This window comes from Silene latifolia, chromosome 9 (assembly GCF_048544455.1).
Source record: "Silene latifolia isolate original U9 population chromosome 9, ASM4854445v1, whole genome shotgun sequence".
Lineage (NCBI taxonomy): Eukaryota > Viridiplantae > Streptophyta > Magnoliopsida > Caryophyllales > Caryophyllaceae > Silene > Silene latifolia.
In genome coordinates, this window is record NC_133534.1 from 28,302,554 (window position 1) to 28,325,807 (window position 23,254).

The following is a 23,254-nucleotide window of genomic DNA, read 5'->3' on the forward strand; positions in this document are numbered from 1 at the left end:
TTTGAACATTGGTACTTTTGTAACTAAAGTTGGGGTGGTTCCTCAAACCTGGGTGGTAGAAATTGGTATTTGGAATGTAGACGTTTGGGTTGTTGAAAGGTGGTCTTGTGGGTCTTGAATTGTTGTTAAAGCTTTGAAAAGCGTTAACCTCTTGCACATTTTCATCGTAGACACCATTGTAATTGTTGGCACACAAGTCATATGTGTGACCACTTCCTCCACAAAGTTCACAACTTGAGACTTGAGCCACTTCCTCCATGGGTGCCCCATGTGAGGTTGCGGCTTGGTGCACTTGATTTCTTTGAAACTTCTCAAATTGTTTTGTGAGTAAGTCGAGCTTGTCATTTGTCTCGGAGTTGGAGGAGTTTTCCTTAGGAAACTTCCCATTCCTTCTTAGCATGTTTCCTCTAGAGCCATAGGTTGCGCCATTTTGATGTAGGGGTTTTTGCCGTCACTTCCCAATCAATAACAATTTATAAATAACCCAAATTAAGTAGTATAATTAGGGTGTCGAACATAAAGATGGCGGGGGTGTATACTTAGTCCGTTTCAAGTCCTATTTTAGTCAAACAAAAGTAAGAGGTTGATTAAACTGTAAACTAAGATGCAATAAGGTATAAAATTTAAACTAAATGAAATTGTTTTTTAATTAATAAGGGAAGGCTAAGGTCTTTGGGTTCACAAAGGGCAATTAGGGGGAGAAATAAGGTTTAACAAGAGAAGGGTAATAATAGTGGTCAAGGGTTTAAGACTAATTTCTTAGTCACCTTAAGCTCCTCAATAAGTTGTCACTTGATCGAGAAGAACTAGCTACAAATAAAGCATAAAGACTACCCAATAGCATGAGCACCAAGACGGATCGAATGCATCAAAGAGATGTTCTAACTTTCATTAAAACTCATCGATAAACACTTCTAAAACTATCTAATAGCACAATGCACCAAGGTAAGCCAAACATGTTAATGAAATGTCCAATTTTCATTGAGGCATTTCCACAAACACTTCAAATGCATTAAGAGTATAAACCACATAATCACCCAATTCAAAAGGTTAACAACCCAAATCCATCCCCTTAATTACCCAAATTCCCCCCTAGACCCTAGATTAGACTACTCACACATGTTCATGGGTGAGAATTCAACAATAAATTGCAACAAAACACAAGTAAACATTGTAAACATGATAAAGATCACTACTTTAGATGAATAATGATTAGACAACATAAGAAATGTAAACAATTGAAGTAAATGTAAACAAAAGATGAGAATTAATACCAATAAAGAGGAAAGGAACCAACTTGGATAATAATGGAAGATGAATTTCTTCTTGTCTTCCAAATACAACCCAAACATTAAATGTAAACTATTGAGAAAATGAAGAACTTGCATAAACAAAGGAAGAATTAAGCTAATAATTAAAGAAAGATTACTTTTTATTGAATGAAAATGAGAGAGGAAATATTAGGGTTCTACAATATTGAGAGGGGAGAATGAACTAAGCTAGTCTAATTTCTAATCTAAATTATAAGGTAGTGTCTAATTTCTCATATGTTAGGTGTCTTTTTTTACTAGGCTAATTGATACTACTAATAATAAACTAATAATAAGAATAATAATCCTATTAAACTAATAATAATAATAATAATAATCAATAATAATAATCCTAATAACTAATACTACTGCTACACCAAAATCAATCGTGAAAACAAAAGCCCACAACATCGAACGATCGAAAACAGGGAAAAAGCAGAGCAGGGGACCCTGTCGGCCAGCCGGCCGCCGGCCTGGGCACCGGTAGCGAGACCATGGAGCAAAGGGAAGAATTAAAGAAGGCGTGTGTGGGAGCCGGTACACCGGCAGGCGGTTTGCCGGTAGAGAGAACGCGAATTGATGCGAGATGTTGAATTGCGTGTTGCGTGCCGGTAGCCCGGCTGCCGGTGCCTATGCCGGTGCCTATGCCGGTAGCGAGACATTGAGTAAAAAGGAGGAAAGTTGAGTGTGTGTGCTGCCGGTTGGGATGTCGATCGCCGGGCACATGCATGGATGGAGCAAGATTGAAGGCGCATTTGCGTGCTACACAGAGGAGGGAAACACGGGATGCTGTGGTGGTTTGGTGCCGCCGTGGTGGTTGTAGGTGGATGGAGGTTATGGGCAGGTGATAATGGGCTGATATGGTGGTCGTAGGTGATGTCCACGGTGGCCGGAGGTGGTTAGAAGGTGGAGTTGAAGATAGGTTGATTTATTTGCATTGTTTACGGACGGGGGTGGAAGACAAGGTCGTGGTGGCTTCCACGGTGATCAATGGTGGTGATGGGTGGTTTTATTGTGAAGTTGGAAGTGGGAGGATGTTATTGGTGGTGATGGGTGGTTCCCACGGTGGCTGAAGGTGGCTGTTGTGGTGGTTGAAAATGGGTGCATGAAAAGGTTATAATTGTATGTTTGTGGCTAGGGGTGGAAGAAGGGTTCGTGGTGGCTGTTGCGGTGGTCCATGGTGGTCGTGGGTGGTTGGAATGTGACGTTGGAAGTGAAGGGTGGTCAGTGGTTGCGGGTGGTGGCTGCCACGGTGGCCGGAGGTGGTAGTAAAAGCTCAGCAAAGACCGTCTGAAATTAGCAGCTGCTCCTTAGTTTATTTTCCCATGATTTAGCCTATTTTCACCTCCGCCATTTCTTCTCATAATCCCGTCTTGCTCTTCCGCCTCACTTTCCCGTCTTGCCTGCACATTAAGTTAATATAATAATAATAATAGTACTAATATTATACATAAATACAATTAATTATTAATTATAAACTGATAAAACTAATTATTATAAATTAGTAATTAAATGAGTTTTTTAGACATTTAAGCACACAAAATCGAGTCGGAATAAGGTATAAATGCGGGGTAAAATACGACTAAAATGCTACTTATCAGTACCTCTTTGGGCGGTCACTTTGAGTCGATGGCTATGTTCTTACATTTGTTTTGAGTCATAGGGTTGGTACACATGTATGTTTTGGGTCTTAAAGCATTCTTTTATATATGTGACGGTCTTGATACGTAAGTTACCAAATTCTATGATAGGGAGAATGCCGGCTTATGAGGGATAGGTGTTGGATATAAAGGACATGAGTTATATGTGGTTGTGAGGGATAGTGAAACAAGAAAATAGTAGATTGATGAGCTAAATGAGGCTAGGAACATGTTTTTTGAAATATGGTGAGTGTTATAGTCGTGTGTTGTGTAATATAAAAGTAAGAGTATATGGGCAGGGTAATGTTAGTGTAAAGAAACGTGAGAATTAAAGATTGAGATGAGGGATACGAATAGTGGCATATTGGGATGTGTAAGGATTTATGGAGGCAGACGGTTAGGATTTTGTTGGCTAGGGATATATGTGATGAAAGGTCGTTATAGAGGGATGGAAACGAATGGTGCATAATGAGATCGAGTTATGCCGCGATGGGTATAGATAGTGGTCGAGTTTGGGAATTTGGAATATCTAGAGGTGATCCTAGTGTGTAATACTTTGGACAACTAACGGTATGAGGTGAATTTTGGTTTCTAGAGATACGAAAGGGAGATACGACCAATTGAAGAGTAACCGTTAGTGTGTGGACTTGATGGTGACAAGGGTGTGTGAGAAGCGAGATGAGGGATAAGTGATAAGAAAGATTGAGAAGATATTGATATGAATTAATGGAATTTGAGTCGTGGAGTAACAAGAAGGTAATCAGATTACTAAAAGGGTTAGGTAGGAGAAGGAAGTAGATGAATTATTAATCGGTATTATTGGACGGAAGTAAGTGAGAGAACGTTGACCACAGTTATGGGACATGAAAGTAAGGAATCATGGAAATGCACGATAGCACTATAAGAGGATGTGAGTTAATAGTTATATAGGAGTTCAGGACGACATGCCAGCCTTCGGTTTCGAGGTATTAAGGGAGTAAGAAGCTGGCAGAGTGTTGACACGATATGAGATTTTGGTGGAGAGTTAGGTGACGACACAATAAAAGGTAGAATTGGAAATAATGTTGAGGTAGAATTTTGTTGATGGATTTGATATTCGTTATTTGGGATGATAACCAAAGAGAGGAAACGAATTGTTATATTAAGAATTAATAGTAAAAGAGTAGTTGCATGGGAGATGGTGGTGTCATAATGTTGTCTAGTGGTTAAGGATGAGGTTAAATAGGGAAGTTAGTCGTTCTAAAAGAGGTTGTTTTTGTGGAGACTGATTAGTATGTATGGGTGTGACGGAGTATAAGATGTGGATATATTAGGTGTTCGCTCGTAGTTGGGTACTGATGACATGTTACGTACGCCGGGTAGTGATATTTGTGTGTATGAGAGGATATGTTATGAAGGGCACCTGAGTTAAGTCCGGATGGGAGATATTCGTTATCCAGTGGTAACTTACGTAATCAGGATTGGCTAGTTATATTTGATTATGGGTCCTTGATATGTGTATATGTTTGTGTGAGGTTCTGACCTCACGAGTCATGGTATGGATAATATTCATAAGGTTGGTGGCTGTGATTCCGTGTAATATGCTGCGTCGTGATCTATTAGAGCACTTTTAAGAAAGTCCTGTGGTCAAGGAAGTTGTGCTCAGTCAGTTTTATGAGATTGTAAAAGTTGTGATGGCTATCGATATGGTTGTTGTGTCTCGAGTGGCGATCTGGGCACGGTAATTCGTGTGGTGATACGAGTATTTTCGTGGTGTCATAGATTGTTGTTTGTTTACTGCTATTTCCTGTCAGTGTCGGTCGGGGCATATAAACCGTTGTTTTGTTTCCCGATGTTTCTTACCGGTGTCGGTATGGGTATGGTTCTGTTGGTTTTTATAGAGTATGATATGAAAAGAGAGTTGGGTATGGTTCTGTTGTTGTCATGGTATGTAATAATCTGTTAATGGGACACATTTGAGAGAGGTTGTGGAGTACTTTTGATCTTATTTTAGATGAGGCATTGGTGAACATAGTTGTGGCAAGAGAATTGTTGAGCATGTGTGGTATTGAACTGGAACTATAGGTGGTTTAACACCTTTTCTTGGGACAGGGAGTACGGAGTTTTGGGAGTTAGTATCATATTCAGTTAAGGGTGAGTTTTGTGGTAATAAAAGAGATGAACTTGAGAATTTAATGTGAGTATGTGTAACAATTGTGGATTGTGAGCTAAGATCGTGGAGATGAGTGTATAAGTATATAGAAGTATGTTGTTTTGCGGTAATGTGGAAGAGATGGAGTGGTGGTTATACTGAGAATTTTATGAAATATGTTATGTGAGTACAGAATAATTGGAGGCACAAGAACTGTTAGAGAAAGAGAGCCCTGGATATAGGAATTGTTGTAGGTCTTAAAGTTATAGTGGGTTATCGTTGACATGCGGTGATAATGAGGTTTATGGGAGGTATAGCAAAGCACCTAGTATTAGTGAGTTACGAGGACGTAACATTTATCTTAAGAGGAGTGGAAAGGGAAAAAAGAGTTTGATGGTTGTACATGTTATAATACATTTGGAAGTTTGAGTGTTGGTGTAGAGTAAAGGATGAATTCGTGTTGTGGTTGATTTTATTACAGGTAATAGCAATGCTCGTTGGAGTATGATGTTTAGGAGTGTGAGTAAAATTCGATAGTATTAACGGATTGTGTGAGGATGTTTATGTGTGTGAGTAAACTTCGAGGACAAAGTTCGTTTTAAGGGTGGTAGAATGTAACATTCCGTCTTGATGGTTGATCTTGTCCGGTGGATTGTCTTGGTATTAAGTTTGCTTGTGAGCGTTATGGAAGTAAGACAGAGGTGGCACCACTTATGATATGGTTATTTGATAATATTATTGAGTTAGTATTGAGAGGCTATGCTATAGTTGGGACGATATCGTGAGTCATGTTGTGGAAATAAGTGTGGTTGGTAGACTTAGTGTTAGGTGTCCAGGTTTTATAGGTTGGGTTGGAACTTCAAGGACGAAGTTCTTTTTAAGGAGGGAAGACTGTAATACTACGGATTTCATAGGCTGGTACTCGACCGAGTATGGCCTATCCTCGGTCGAGTAGAGTGTGTCGTGTAACCTGTTTGGCTACTGCCCAAGAACACTCGGACGAGTATGCTGAATACTCGATCGAGTAGAGGGTACTCGGCCGAGTATACTCTATACTCGACCGAGTATCCGGCCTGACGGGTATTATTTCCGCGGTTTTGATTAAAATGATTAGAGATTATATATATAATCGTTCGTCAGTTTCTAAAGCCATTTTTTCCAAAATATAAACTACGTTTCATTCTCCTCTAATCATCTTCATCAATTCCAAGGCAAAGGTCGTCGATTGTGGGTTCTAGCATTTTATTCCGTGTCAATCGTCGTAGTAAGTGTTTTATCCTTATTGATTTATTGTCGTTCTTATAAGTTAACAAACTCTAGTTTGGGTTAATTTGGGGGTTTAGGGTTTGGATCATATGTGTGTTGATTGTTGATTATCATTGTTGTAGGTGACGATGTGGTATTTGTTATGCATATTGTATGATTGATTGCAGCATAGCGGATTGCGAAAAGGTAGGGTTTCCTTACTCAGTCTCTGTTAATTGAATTAAGATGTGATTATATTGTGATTATTGTTATCCGCTGATCATCGGAGTGATGGTGTTGTGGTGGTGGTTGTGATGTTGTGGTGTTGTGATGGTTGTGGTGGAGTCACTTGCGGGAGTGGCTTCACGCCCTAATTCGCCCTCTGTGGAACCCGCCACGGGAGGGGATGTGCACATTAAAGGACAGAGTTATCGCTCGTTGATGAGCGGGATTTAGGTGGGGATTGGCTGCGGTCCCCCACTGGCGGCGATGATTACCTGTTGCGATGGGTAATCTGGCAGGGCTACACACTTCGGTATGTAGTCGGTTACTGTGTGAGTTCGGAGATCGGGGATGGTGGATGATCAACTGATTACTTATCATATTTATCTTATTTTAATTATGCGGTAACTGATCCCGTGTTGTTGTTTTGTAAAACCTGCGGTGATCCATTCGGGAATGGTGAGCAGATTATGATAGGTAATGCAGATGTTTAGCTATGGGACAGTCATGGGGAGTCATCACTTCGAGTCTAGCTTCCGCTGTTACGAGTTTAGCTGTCTTTGATTTCAGTTGTACTGGGGTCCTTACACTTTTATTTTGAGTTGGTCTGAGATAATGTAATCGTTAAACTTTTTATACTTTAATAAAGTTGTTTTGGATTATTGTTTTTGATATACTAACCTCAGGCAACCGAGATGGTAACAGCCTTTCATGGTAGGATAGTTCTTGATAAGATACATTGGTATGAGGGGGTGTTACACCGGGAGAGAGGATGGTAGCATGCGATGTTATTGGTGGTGGGGTGGTTTGGATGTTACGTGATTTTTTTTTTTTTTTTTTTTTTTTTTTTTTTGTATATAGTAAATCATCACATTTTTTTAAGCGTTTTAAAGTAATACGTTGTTTTTAATGTTTTATATATGCAGTATAATACTCCCTAACTTAGTCTATTTTTTCGTAATACATTTTCTTATGAACTTCAATCCTTCATAATGAAGAAAGTTGATACCCAGGCCTTCTAGATAAGCGAGAATTCATGTGAAAAAGTCTGACCAAACCATTTTCTCCTATTCTTATGAAATATGTAGTCGTGAGAATAACTACTTTCCAAGAACAACAATTTCTCTTATGAACAAAGCAACTCCTTATAATTCCTCACTGTTAGACCTTTTTTTTGTTTAAGACGGGTGTGATCGTCTTAAACAAGTATTTGTATTAAATCTAAAATTGGTGAGTTTGTATTATCACAAATTGTTGTGTGAGATCATTTTACTTATAAGACTAGTCCATTAATCAAAAGCCCAAATAGTTGGTAAAAAATATTTTATTTTGATAACCTAAAATTTTAGATTGATAACTTGTATATTTAAATGTGTTAATTTTCATCATAAAATGTCGAGTTGTTAGAATAAAATTGAAATATAAATTAAATTAAATTTTATAATTGGGCTTCTCTCCTTTTGGGTCAGTTCTATGCTATAGGACGGTCCTATATGAGAGTTGCTGTTGTATTATACATTCATAGAGTTGGCATTGAGCCGTGCTGGGCCGACCCATCGTGCCATCCCCCAGAAATGGCCCGACCTAGGCATGGATATTTGGTTGGCCGTGTCGTGCCTGGCCCACTCACCCAAACCCCCGTCGCGTCCCGCTTCTAGCACGCCCAGTTTCGTGCTCGGGCCTGCCCTGCCCTGCGGGACACATGAGCCGTACCGTGCCTGGCCCACTCACCCAATACCCTTACTTTTTTATTTATATAAATAATGAATATTAATGATTTAAATATATATTTTATTAAATATTAATGTACTTGATGTCTTGATTAGTTGATTACTTGTATTTTTAATGTACTAGATTTAATTAAATAATTAAAAAACGATATTTAAAAAAAGGAATTTAACTAAATAATTAAGAAACGGGCCAAATCTCGGACCGTGCCTAATTCGTGTCGGACCCTTCGTGCTTGGGTCGTGCCTTGCCTGGGCACGAGAATTTCCAAAAAAACGAAGTCGCGGCCTGCCCCCAACCCGTTCGTGTCGTGCCCATGCCGTCAGTACTGTTCATTCGTGCCATGTCGTACCCGTGCCGGTACCGCCCGCCTTAGCCTGACCCGGATTGCCATCTCTAAACATTCATACTCCCTTCGTTTCGCTCGATCATTTCTTTACAAAAAATTTTGCCACAAAGACCAATGGTGAACATACTTGGACTAAAAATGTAAGGAAATTACTAACATCCCAAAGATACACCACATGGAAGCTTGTATGTTCGAAAACCTATGGGCGACACATATCTACATTATCTAGTATTGCTCAATGGATTATACTCATTCATATGCATATGATTTACTCAATGATAGCACATCGTTTTCACATTTACCTTTTTCAATTCTTTCACCCACTCTCCTCTCACATCTCCCCTCCCTCACACCACCAACCACCTCAACGACCACCTCTATCACCCCTTCCCGTGCCACCACCAACCCTTATCCTCACATCCTAATTGAAGAAAATAACCATTAAATAAACTTAATAAAAACAAAATCAATGTATTTATTGATAAAATGAAATAATACTATGAGACTTGAGATTCATAATTGTAGAATTTGAAGAAAAAAACATTATGATTTGGGAATGGAGAAGAGAAAAAAAATTGTTTTCTTTTTGGTATAGAGAAAGGAAGAGTGAAAATATTATGAAAAAACAAGTAAAATGAAATAATACTATGAGACTTGAGATTCATAATTGTAGAATTTGAAGAAAAAACATTATGATTTGGGAATGGAGAAGAGATAAAAAATTGTTTTCTTTTTGGTATAGAGAAAGGAAGAGTGAAAATATTATGAAAAAACAAGTAAAATATGTACATCACCAATCTTGTTTTTCAATATTTTTCACCTTGTTTGATTATCCACTCACCATCATTCACCCGCTTTCTTCCCCACCACCAATTGCCCCCACGGCCTTTTTCGGATTTATTCTCACCCGGCCAACTAAAATTTAGGTCTACATAAGATTGTGGGTCAGGTCCATTCAAACAAGACTCGGGTTTGCTCGAAAGTTCACAACACATGGAAGCTTGTATTTTCGAGAATAGCTCCACAAAGTATCTATGGTGATGATACGAAATAGCTCCACAAAGTATACAGACATACATACACCTAGTAAATACCAACGTAATTAAAAATGCAGTCACACAGAACTTTTATTTGCTTAAATACAGCGACTCAAAACTCGATAATTTACTAATAGCGGAAACCTAGATGGCAATACTGCCGAAAGAGCGCTGTCCTCCTAGTCTTCTTTTACGAAGCCTCTCTGCAATGATAAATGCAAGCTCCAGAGACTGAGACGCGTTAAGCCTTGGGTCACAATGTGTGTGGTATCGAGAGCTGAGATCGTCGTAAGTGATAGTACGTGACCCTCCGACACACTCCGTGACATTTTGACCCGTCATTTCCAGGTGTATACCCCCAGCATAGCTTCCTTCTTGATCATGTACATCACAGAATGCCCTAATCTCGGCCTTCACCATTAAGTAGAACAAATTGATTAGAGAAGGAGTTGTAAAATGTGCGTATGGAATCCTTAAAAATCTTAATATTACAAAAAAGGATTTGTCATAACATAATGAACATATCAATCCTCGGTTTGTTACTTCTACACACTAATTTTACTACATGTCGCGAATCTGACATTCTAACATGATATGAACATAGATGCATCATTTTGAACCAAAAGATAGAAACTTTTCGCAAAACAGTTGCGCCTATCAAAGGCCACCAAATTCTACTGTAGTATTAATATGGAACAAGGACTAGAAAAGAAAATCATAAAAGCATCTATCAACGCGTTCTACGGTGAAATTGGAAGAAAGATAGAAGAAATTAATTAGGAATCACCCTAAATATAATAATTTAAAACACATACCCTGATAGCATCGAAGGAGCGTGTTTTGAGTCCAGAAGGAGACTTGATGGTGTTTCCATGCATTGGATCGCAAACCCAAGTCACAATTTGACCAGCACCCCGAACTGCCCTTATAAGATGGGGAAGTTTTACCCTCATGTTCTCGGCTCCCATTCTCGTGATCACTGTAATTCTTCCAGGCTTGTTTTGAGGGTTTAAGATGTCAATGAGCTTAACAAGCTCATTTGGGTCCATCTTATCGCTCACCTGAATGACACAACATTTAACCACGTCAAGATCAAAAAGCTAAGAAAAACATAAATCAGACCGCCTCTATCGCAATATCAAAAGAGTGTCCATGCCCAGAGCGGGTGGGGGTTTTGGCTGGCAGGAAGGATAAAGGGAAGGATTTTCATGAGTTTGAGATTCAGTCTTGTGACTTTGTGAGCGAGGAAAAGGATCTTACATATTCTACAGGGTTTTGAATTCTTTATAAGTCGAGCAATAAACTGAAAAGCTGACAATGTCAATTGAGTTTTAAGAATAAAACTAATATCTTATTTATGTCAAGACTCGGGTTGAGTATGGAGGTAAAGATAGTCTTGTCCTCATTCAATACCTTAATCCCAAGGGGATTGGCTATGCCTCTCAAGAACTCAACATGGGCACCATCAAGTTGTCGGGTTCGTTCTCCAACCCATAGCATATGAGCAGAGCAGTCATAGAAGAGCCCGGATGTCGAGTCCTCCCTCGTAAGTGCCTGCTCATAAGGTAATAGCAAGCACTCATGAGATGTCCAAAACTCTGTTGTTCTCATAACAGGATGATCCGGGGTAATTCCAGCAGCTGCCATGAAACCGAGAGCTTCATCGACTCGGTTGGCCAATTCACGGTACCTGTTGAAATACACCAAGTATGTATAAACAAACGCAGTCAACTTTCTTAATTATTTTTCTGAGAGAGAAAAAAGACAGACAAAAAAACACTTGAATCAGAATAAATCGATAAGGGAGAAAAAGAAATCACACGTCAGAAAAACCCATCAAGATTTCACTTTTAAACACATGATTTCATTGTTCAAAGATAATTAAGAAAAACAGGTGTTGGTCAGCAAAGACATCACAGAAGCTATTATTTCAACAGATAATTGAAGATGTTTGCATCAACTGCCAAGATAACAACAGTTACGACATTATAAAGCGACATATTTCCAATTCATGGCTTAAAAAAGTTATTAATGCAGGTAAAGAAGTCAAGTACTGTTTGTAAACACACACAAAGTGACAAGTGAAGCAAATGCTATTCCCTTTGTTCAAGTCAAAAGTAACGTGTTCGTTCTATCTTGGTCCGGCCCTGCCAATAAATTCGATTTCCTTTTTTTGGCATGTTTTGTGTGTTGAAGAATGAGTGTGGGGACTCCTAGCCTGCTTGCACTTTCTTACGGAAAGTGGCACTTTCCGTCCGAACCAAACGAATGTAAAAGAAATTACGATTCCATTTTCAGTAGATAAAAAGAGAAATAGAATGCTCTCTAAAATGATCGAAAGCATACAACTAGTTATACACTTATACAATATACCAGATAAATCCGGAATATAGGAATATTTGAAGGGCACAAAATCTGGAATATAAGAATTCCAAAGTAGATGAATAATTGGAAGAGAGAATTACCTGTCCCCTTGTTCACTGTGATCAGTAAAATCAAGATTCCACTGTGCTACTCTTTGCATGGCAGCATATCCTCCAGTAGCAAAGGCCCTAATAAGGTTTAAAGTTGCCACAGCCTGGGTATAGGCCCTCACCATCCTGTTGGGATCGGGAATTCTCGACTTCTCGTTAAATGCATCACCATTCACATTGTCACCCCTGTAACTCGGAAGCTTAACACCATTTATCTCTTCGAACGAATCTGATCTTGGCTTAGCAAATTGACCAGCCATTCTACCCACCTAAATACCAAAACATTTTCAATCATTCAATTACCGAACATTTTTCTTTTTCTATACTGACTACGGGCAAATAGATAGCAACAAGAATCTGAAAGAGGTTATACTCACTACGGCCAAACAGCAAGAAATCAAGATAAATAAGTTCACCATAACATGGAAGAGAAAACATCGAATTTTACAAGGTTAACATAATTGCGAGCTCCACTCTTCTCGAAGTACTAGTCAAACACAAGATGCAAGCAGGTCTCTAGCTACAGCTTAGCACTGCTGGTTAATGTTCACTCAAATCAACGAATCCCACCTGAGTAGACTCTTGAACGAAACAAAACAAGCTTTAAATTTTGAAGGTACAAATACAGAATACAACATTACATACAACATATCCAATTGAAATTTTGCGATAAAGTAGGATAATTTTTGCACTCTGATATTAATATCATTTCAGTACCGAATACAGCCTAGCGCCCTAGCCTATAGGAAAAAAAAAACAGAAAACTTGGTTGTTCAATAATCAATATCACACTCTTATGGCTATCTCCATTCCATATATAATGGCTAAATTTGACAGTTATATTCTCATATTATTCAATAACTTCGTAGTTACAACTTTCGGAGTACAACAACAACAACAACAATATCAGAGCCTTAATCCCAAAATGATTTGGGGTCGGCTGACATGAATCATCCTTTCGAACCGTCCATGGGTGAACGCACGCCTCAAAATGCGAATAAAAAGGGAAAATGAAAAACAAAAAGGGAGAACGAAAATGTAATGAAAAATCAAGGTAAACTTAGGGGTTTTAAAATCGAATTCCGGATTTTTTTTATAAAAACTTCAAATTAAAATCGAGAGAAAAGACTAAAACGATTTTTTTTTTTTTTTAAAAACCGAAATAGAATTAAGGATCCGGAATGCCTTAAAAGTAAACCAACTTACGGAGTACAACATTTTTAAAAAATATGAAAATTTATCATTTTATCTTCACATATTTGGAAGATTAAAGGTCAAAGTTAATCGTCAAAGTAAAAAAAAAGGGACAATATAAATGCGATGGCGATAGTAAATTGTAAGACATGTCAGAAAGCTATAGACATAAACCTAATGTTAAGAGTTGTCCTTGAATTTATTATGAAAGCTAAGGTAATCAACTAACCATGGTCCCAACAAACCACCAACAGTCACACGATGCCATGATTAAATCCAACTCAATCTCCTCATAAGATATGGTATTTTCTTCATCCAAATTACAATCTCACATGCATCCACGTATCTCCTCATAAGATATGGTATTTTCTTGATAGCAAATGAAAAAATCAACACAAAGATCACCAGATAGACGATAAATTTGAAACAATTAGTAAGAATATTCCCAGTCAAACCCGGTTTACTATGTCGTCATACATCCTGCGCGGCAGCGCCATGCAGGCTAAAAAGCTTCCTTTTACTCCACTTAGATTTTTTTTTGTTATTCATTGAAACAATTGTTGATTAAATTTTTTGGCTAGGGAGTACGGGGTAGAATAATGAGGTATAGGGATGTACATAAGAATTTCTCCAATTAAACAGGAACAAAAAACAGCAGTAGGTTTTCGTTACTGCTATACAATCGGGGCTTATTTGCATAAACTTCTACCGAAAATTTATTTGCTGGTGTTACGAGTACAATTGATATTATAATCGTCAAGCTGAGGAACCAAAATTACTACTAAAGCCATACGGACAAAAATTCGATGAAATTACCAAGCATAAAGCTGAACTTTTTTCTCTTCTTATACACAGAATCATCAACCCAAAGCTTCAATTGATTCGCCAACAACACAAAAAACTACCTCCAACGAGAAAATTTCATCAATCAAAGTTCAAATTTGTCACACACAAATGACCCCCTCGTCTTTCCTTGGTCCTTGTGCCAAAACCAAAGGTAAACAAATGACCAGGACGGAGGCCTACCAATATCACGAAAAATTGTAAGAAGTTCCCAATGAAATTTCTATTCCAAACATCCAATAATCTCAAATAAACCAATAAAGAACAAATTTTGTAATCCATATGATTAACTAGAAATAACCAAAAACACCGAAATTTTTTGCAAATTTAGGCAAGAAAGATTAAATTTTGCACATGATAGAACATAAATAAATCAATATCAACAAAATTATGAACTATCTAATGAAGAATTCCACACCAAACATCAAATAAACCAACAAAGAACAAATTTTGCATATGATTAGCAAAAAATAACAAAAACCTCAGAAAAAATTAACAAACTTTGACCAGAAAAAATACCTTAACAACAGGCATTTGACCACCAAACATAAGAACAACACCCATTTGAAGAAGAACCCTAAAAGTATCCCTAATATTATTAGCATTAAACTCTTTAAAACTCTCAGCACAATCACCACCTTGAAGAATAAAAGCATTCCCCATTGCAGCTTGAGCAATACGCTCTTCAAGCTTCCTTGCTTCACCTGCAAATACAATTGGGGGAAACGATTCCAGGGTTTTGAGAACCGAGGCCAACTCGTTCGAGTTCGGATATTCAGGAAGTTGAAGCGCTTTTTTGGATCTCCAACTGTCAATTGACCATTTCGGGTTTGTTGTTTGTGGTGTTTTTGAGGCTTTGATTGGTTGAATACGGAATTTGGGTTGATGGGGTTTTGATGATGATGATGGGGTGAAGATGTTGTGATGAATTATGGATTTTGGGGTTAGAGATGATGATGGTGTTGTTGTAAACGCCATTTTTGATGGTTTTTGTGTGCTCTGTTTTTGGGTTTGTTTGGTTTGTTGGAGGCGGTGTTTGGATTGTGGAGGATTTGTGTGGGAGGAAAAAGGGTTGTATAATTGAAAATAAATATGAATAAGAATATCAACATAGGATAAGGACTTAAAACTAAAAGACGGTGGAACTTGGCTAGTGGGCTAGTATTTGACTTGACAAAATCAACCTGACTCGATTGACTTGAGAGTCGAACTGCCGCATCCGAATGACCCCCGAAGACCGGATTGACCCGACTCGACCCAAAAATAACCTTTGCTTTCATATACTCGTAACAGACCCGACCAGAAATGACCCAACCCGAAACTACTAAACCCGAAAATGACCCGATAAACATAACTTTAATTGACCTCAAAAGACTTGAAATGCCTTTTTCTCTCTTAATTATTGGCCCGAAAATGATCGACCCGAAATAATCTGACCCGCTTGACCCGGAACAGACCCAACCAACAAACCCGTAAATCCGAAATGACCCGACCCAACCGAGCTAACCCGAAAATTTGAGAAACCCGAAATAACCCGACCCAAGATGGCCCGATCCGAACCCGCCCCGTTGACCCGATTTGTCAGGTCTAGCTAGTATGGCATGACTTGTTAAACGGGTCAATCAGGTTAGGTTTAGGTTGGGTTAATTTGGATTCGAGTTGTTGAGATTTGTAGAATTTGGCTGGGCTAGATTGTACCGGGTCGAGTTATTTGGGTTGGTTGTTTTCAAGTTATTTGCGAATAACAATCAGTTTCGATAATAGACATTCAAATTATTTACCCAAACAATCAATAATACAATTACTTATTTATGTTTTGTTCTATACAGTTTGGTTGCCCTGGATAAAATATGATTGAGACTTGAGACATTATAATATTTTGTGTTCGTAAATATTTGGAAACATATTTATGATGGTCATCAGGCGAGCAGCCGTAATCACCAAGGCGACGCGCGAAGAAGAAAAGAGGTGACAAGAAAAGGTAGCAAAAGAGCGGCGGCAGACAAGCCGCTGGCATAAATCAGAAGCGTGATATGGGGAGTCGAGCCGCCCACCAGACGGCAGGTCGACGACAAGCAGCCCAGATCCGGGGAGTAGAAGCTAACAATGTGAATTGAGTTTTTAAGAATAAAATTGATATCTTATTTATGTTAAGACTCGGGTTAAGTATGGAAGTAAAGATAGTCTTACTCCTTATTCCATACCTTAATCCCAAGGGGATTGGCTATACCTCTCAAGAACTTAACATGGGCACCATCAAGTTGTCGGGTTCGCCCCCAACCCATAGCATATAAGCAGAGCAGTCATAGAAGAATCTGGATGTCGAGTCCTCCCTCGTAAGTGCCTGCTCATAAGGTAATTAATAACTACGTTATCAGCTCTTCATTCATGTCAAAAATCCTTGCTTTAGTTCTAATTTTGGTGCATCTAATCGGTTATTACTCGAGTTTGTGATTAATTTGCCTAAATGAGTCTCACAGGATTGTTTGCTAAGCTTTTTGTAGTGTTGCACGCTTTTCCATGCAAAACCGATCAACATTTGGAAGCCAAAGGTTAAGATTAGCCTTGTCGGTGTATCTCCTTGCTTTAGCCAGTGTATTGTGATCAGGTGCGGTGCAACTCAAGGGTAGCCGGTGCATCTCATTTAGCCTTGTCGGTGTATCTCCTTACTCTAGCATGTGCATTGTGATCAGGAGCAGTGCAATTTTGGTCAGCCGGTGCAATTTTATAGGCGGGCGGTGTAACCATTTTCCAACCGGTGTAACTGAGGGGGGCCGGTGTAACGTTACACGGCTGAGAATAGTAATCGGGTTTTTGAGATTTGCTTGTATTTTGATGTTTTTAAGCCCATGATATATATAGAAAATGGGTAATCTTGTAAGAACAACTTTCATTACACTTATTTTTAGATCAAAAATTGGGTATGTAGAGAAAATTGGAAGAAAAATTGGATCTCACCTTGTTCTTAGATTTTTGAGATTTGCTTGTATTTTGATGTTTTTAAGCCCATGATATATATAGAAAATGGGTAATCTTGTAAGAACAACTTTCATTACACTTATTTTTAGATCAAAAATTGGGTATGTAGAGAAAATTGGAAGAAAAATTGGATCTCACCTTGTTCTTAGATTTTTGAAGAAATCAATTCAATTAAGTTTATTTCCTTTCTTCTTTGTTGGTATATTTCCTTTTCTCATATTTATTTCCTTGTTTTGGTTGTTAATTTCATTTTTCCTTAGTTTATGCTTCTCTTATCCCCTATTTACTAAATGAATAGGCGAAACTATAACTTTTTCCGCCTAAAAAAATTTCCTAGAATAGTGCTTGGTAATTTTAGCATATACTATATGTGTGGACATGATAAGTTATAAATGGATATACTCTTTGTATTTAAATATTTATAACATTTAATATTTCATATTGTGCACATCAAATTTATCTCAGATTGTTTTAGGATAAGGAAATTATTTTTTTAAAGAACTTATTGATAAAATTTATTGACTTTTTATGATAAGACGTTGCGGCTAAAAAATATGGTATTAGTAAATATTTGTTAAAATTCATTGACTTTTTATGATAAAAATTTACAGTTAAAAAATATGTTATATTAGTAAATATTTGTAAATTAACATCATTAATTTCTCGGTAAAAAAACAAAAAAAAATTTAAAAAAAAATACTCATTTTATTACTTCTTACGATTTAAACTTTTATTTATTTCTCTAATCAAAATACGTTAAGCGGAAAAATGAAAAATAAATGAATTGTCAATTTAAATTCTATAAATAATATACTAAAAAGTAAAACTCTATAAATACCGTGCATATATTGCACGAAGTCTATATTAGTAACGCTATAAATACCGCGCATTTATTGCGCGGGATCTAAACTAGTTTTTGAATATTTACCTTACTTGTAGTCAAAGTTACCACTTTTTTGCCTAATTCCATTTTAGTTAAGGTTTAATCGATTTAACTAGTTTTGTACCCGCGAAAATCGCGGACTTGTTCTATTTGTCCCATTTATTTGCTTTTGTTGACGTCCATCTTTAACTAAAATATAAAATATTTTTTTATATCGCGAGTAAGCTATAAACCAAACATTTGTAAATATTTACTTCTTTTACATTATTTTTCATGATCATAGTAATATAGATATAAGTTTTAATTTGAATTTTATTTTCATATATTTTAATACATGTTAATATTATTCATGAATATTTTGTAGTCAACAATTTAATGTAGCTAATTTTATAACTATAAATGTTTGTTTAAATTTTTTACAAATTTGTTATTTTTATGTATTTATGATGTACGTCATAAATAATTAAGGTAAAAACGGCTGCATCGTTAGGTCGATAAACAAAGCACTCCAAGATCGCGGTTACATATCTAATAGGTTTTTTTAATAAAGTTAAATAGATACTATTAATTTAACTTTTCCTCAAAATCTATTCTTTTTATCAAAAATATACATGTAAAATAGAGAATCTCGCCGGTGATGAATGGTGATGCTTTGTAGGCCAACTAAAAGAGTAAAAAATATGTTTTCGTTTTTCACATTTAGATCCAAACATGTAATCTCCACTTTTTAATAGTCTCCTCACAATCAATAATCTGCAAATTATTGAGATAGTTAAAATTAAAATTAAAATTAAATAAGCATCATCTTAATTACAAAACTAACTATACAACTTATTAAACGTTTAAAATTTTAAAATCTTAAAAGATAGAAATATGGATTACTTTTAAGAAGACAATGAACGTTTGAATCACATGCACATATACACCATATTTTTCACTTTTTCGCAAGTGTGCTAATTACAATATTTAAGATGGTTTTGAAATAAATTAAAAGTAACAATATGAGAAATTGTGAAGCTTTATAATCCAAGTTATTGGATTTTTCATTTACCACATATAAGACCTTTTAGCTACTATCTTTATTACTAATGAGGAATTATATGGATAAATTTTACGATTTAAATTTTAAATAATGAGAGTAAATTCTGAATTTATTTTTGTAATTTAGTACATGATCTTATGGTTTCCACTAAAAAATATTATTAGTAGCTTTATAATCCAAATTATTAGACTTTTTATTTACTACATATAAGACCTTTTAACTACTATCTCTATGGTTAATGAAGAGCTAGATGGACAAATTGTACGATTTAAATGATGAGAGTAAATTGTTAATTAATTTTTATAATTTAAATCAAGATCGGTATTGTTCCGGGTGTGATTTCGGAGCAGTGTTATGACCACGTAAGCTTTGTTGAATGATGACTTTGCTTGACTCTTCCTTTCGGCCTCTCCTGAAACAATGAACAAACTGAGGGCTCGGCTTGGTACCGAGCGTACTCACTCCGACGCTCAAGTCAGTAAACTTAAAGGGATTAAGCTGTGTGTTACTTGGCCAAGTATATTGTAGAGAGATAAGGGAGTTTATACCAGATTAATAGTGAGTTTATGGGTTATTTTCGGATCCTTTTCTCAATAAGAGAAGTGGAGTATTTATAGGCTTTCACCTTTTGTCACGTAGTGGCCAAGTGGCCAAGTGGCAGAGCAGGTGGAAAGACTGTTCTACCCTCGGCCGAGGGACCCATGGTAGGCCGGCTGGCCTTGTTGACTCCATGCCGAGGGGTCTTGGATATGAGTACGCGAATGTGTCTCCCGGCTGGCTAGTTACCTAGCCGAGACCCAAGTGACAGGCCGATAGGCTGCGTCGGTTAGGCTGTCCAAGATGTTTGACTTGTTGTGGATATCTTTTGACCTTGCTCAATATGTTGACTCGGTCAGCGGGTGCAGAATATGCCCCATCAATTTGCCCCCAGCGTAGTATATGCCGTGGTATGGACCTTCGATGAGTGTTGAGCGTATTCTGCGCAAGTTGAATTTCTTCCCCGGCTTCTTCTTCCTCGGCTTGGTTCTTCTTAGGCCGTATCATATCCCCCCTCCACATGGATGTGTAATGGACATCAGATGTGGAAAAGAAAATGGCGCTGGCTGAGACCGAGGTTGAGAGTGTCGTGTGCTTTTGATTGCCCCCGGCCGGTGCTGCCAAGCTTGGTTGAACAGCGGGCCGTTTGGCAAGTAGATACCAAGGAGCGTGTTGAAGAAGATACGTCGATTGGCATTATGTCAAGGAGCATGTTGAAGAAGATACGTCGATTGGCATTCCGTGGCTGCATGCTTGACACGTGGCTCGGTGTTGATTGGTTGACGCTTCATGGGCTTTGCCCTGATTGGTCAGTTTCATGGGCTTTGCTCTATAAATAGAGCAGTTAGCCCCTGATTTTGGCCACCAAAAATTCATTTTCTCAAAAAAATTTCTTCTCTCTAGCTTTCTTCGACGAAACTTCTCTCTAGTCTTCAAAGCGTTACTCGGCGTAACACTTTTCCAAGGTAAACAAACAAATTTTTCAACTTTTATTTGTTAAGTATTTGTTTTCATGTCTTCTGCTGATGCTGGACCTTGTACTTCTGCGCCGGGGGGCTCCCCGTCGCGTCCTGATGAAGAGGAGGCACTGGTTGTCACCCCGTTAACCGTTGGGGGTCTCAAGCCGCTTTCTCCTGAGATTGATCCAAAATTTTTGGAGGATTTCGAGGATGATGATGATGATGATGTTGATGATGATGGTGATGATGATGATGATGATGAGGAAAGGACTCATTCTGATGAGAGGAGGCCGCATCTCTTGGATCACGGCGACGCATGTTCGATCAATCCTGATCGTGCCTGGACGAATAAGTTCGCTAGTTGTTCCGGTTCTGATCTTTTCGAGGACCATTACTCCTTCGGCAGGGGATATAAAATTGTTATCCCTGAGGAGGGTCAGGCGGTTTGTTGCCCTCCCAAGGGCTGTATCGGCGTGTACATCAGACACTTGGAGTATGGGCTCCGGTTTCCTCTGAATGCATACGTTGTGGCCATCATTAAAGCCATGAATGTCGTCGTGGCTCAACTGCACCCGTTGGCCATTAGGACTATAATTGGCTTTGTGTGGCTCTGTCTCTTTAAGGGGGAGGCCCCAACGGTTAACTTGTTCCGCCGGCTTCATCATCTTCGGCCGTCAACCCCCGGTGGCACGGGGTGGTACAGCGTGCAGACAGAGCCGGGTTACGTTACCGTGTCCAAAATTACATCTTGTAAGGACTGGAAGGGGCGGTGGGTATACGTCGAGGTGCCGGAGGACTATCCGCTACCCCGGTCCTTCCAAAGTCGCGTCAATTTGCGGTGCGAGAGTAAGGGGGAGCATGACAAATACGTCTCCCGGAGTAAGCTAAAGATGGACGCCAGCAGGGTCTATCTCAATGAGGATGAGAAGCGGGCAATGCAGCTGTTTGAGGCTGAAAAGGATGGCACGCCGAAGGGATGGTTGCCCCCAACGCAGATCATTCTTCAGGATGAGCTGCTCTGCCACGTCGGCCTCATACCGGCCCTCAGCCAGGGTGAGTGGGGTCGGTGTGAGGCCCATCTTTGCTTTTTATATTTCTGTATCTTGGCCTTGGTTTATCTTCTTTTGTTTAACTCTTGCTTTGTTTCTTTTACAGACCGTTTTGGCCCGGATCTGTCTGCGGATATCCTCAAGAGGTTGGGACTTGGCGAGGACGGGAAAATTGTTGATTTGCATCCTAAGGCCTTGCCGCGTGATCGCAGACCGGCTCCTAACGAACTCATGGACCAGCAGTTAAAGGCACTGGATGTGACGGCGGCTCAGGCGAAGGTTGCCAGTAACGTGCCGCGCCGCAAACCAAAGATAACGTCTATGGCGGCCCCAACGTCAACTCCCGTTCAGTCTTCAATCCCTGTGGCCCAAAAGCAACCGGTGGTCATCGATGTTGAGGAGGAGGTCACTGTTGCGAAGGCTCCTCCTTCTTTGAATAAGAGAAAAGAGACCGAGTCTGCCGCCGCTGCTGTTACCGAGGCCGTCAAAGAAAAGGGTCCTCCAACCAAGAAGGCCAAGGCTGGTACGGATCTAACCTGTGGCTCAGATTTAGCTGGTTCATTAGGCATTCCTGATGACAGACTTTCTGACATGTCAATGAATGTTGACATGGATGCTCTGTCTGAATTTTTTGTAGATCAACCGCCGCCGGCTGTCCCTCTCACTGAACGGCAATCGGAGAAGCGGCCAGTGCAGACGGGCAATCAAAATGTCATCGTCGACTCCTCCTCCCTGAAGCCTTCCGCCGCTCAGCTTGTGGCGGAAGGCACAAGGTTGTGCAAGAAGCTGGCGAAGTGGAATGAATGGCCAAGGCGCTCATATTATGGAGCAAGAAACGGTCATGGCTCGAGCTGCTCCTGCGGTTGAACGGCTTAGGCTCGATCTTGATGCCGCTAAGCAAGAGGCCGAGAAGGCGAAGAAGGACCTCCAGGCCGCCGAAAATGATTTCCTCGCTGAGCGAAAGCTCAGGGAGGATGCTGAGAAGGCGGCAGCGAGGATGCTGAGAAGGCGGTCCTAGCCGAGAGGGCCAAGGTTGAGGCTGTACTGGCTGATGCCGCTAAGTTGCGGGAGGAGCGGGACAAGCTTCAGGGTGCTTACGACGCCGCGGTTGGTAAGAGGGAAGAATGGAAGTCTCTGTATTCGGCTCAGGCGAAGGGACACAGGAACACAAGGGCTATCCTCGCCAAGAGGGAAAAGGACATTGAGACGCTCCAAACTGAGGTCATCCCTAACATGTGCGCCCAATGCCGGGACCAGGCCGAAGAAGCCACCAGGGAAGTAATCAGAGAGCTCTTTCCTGAAGGCTTCTTCCCATGGCAAAAATTTGACCAGCTGCTTGACGATAAGGCTACATTGCGGAGGCAAAGGTCATGCGGAGGAGGCAGAGAGGCGAAGAAGGCCGCCGAGGAGGCTGCGGAGAAGGCGGCCCATCTTGAAAAGGTGAAGGCGGCCGGGGAGGAAGCTGAGAGGGCAAAAAGCGGTGAAGGCGCCAAGTCGGCTCGGGTCGCCCATCGATGGTGATCTTTGCTACGCTGGCGATGGCGAGCGAAGCGAGGCATAGGGAGATGGGCGGTCGTCACCGGATTCACCCGGCCCTTCAGACGATTTCACTGTTCGGGGCCAACTATTGAG

General features: G+C 39.5%; 1 protein-coding gene across 1 annotated transcript; it reads right to left on the bottom strand.

Moving 5' to 3' along the window:
* Positions 1–9,608: 9,608 nt before the first annotated feature.
* LOC141599469 (phospho-2-dehydro-3-deoxyheptonate aldolase 2, chloroplastic-like) lies at positions 9,609–15,271 on the bottom strand. Its single transcript, XM_074419484.1, has 5 exons — positions 14,693–15,271; positions 12,128–12,405; positions 11,076–11,352; positions 10,478–10,723; positions 9,609–10,073 (listed from the first exon to the last, which is right to left on the bottom strand). The coding sequence occupies exons 1-5, from the start codon at positions 15,149–15,151 to the stop codon at positions 9,807–9,809; spliced, it is 1,527 nt and encodes a 508-aa protein (XP_074275585.1). The 5' UTR covers positions 15,152–15,271; the 3' UTR covers positions 9,609–9,806.
* Positions 15,272–23,254: the final 7,983 nt, after the last annotated feature.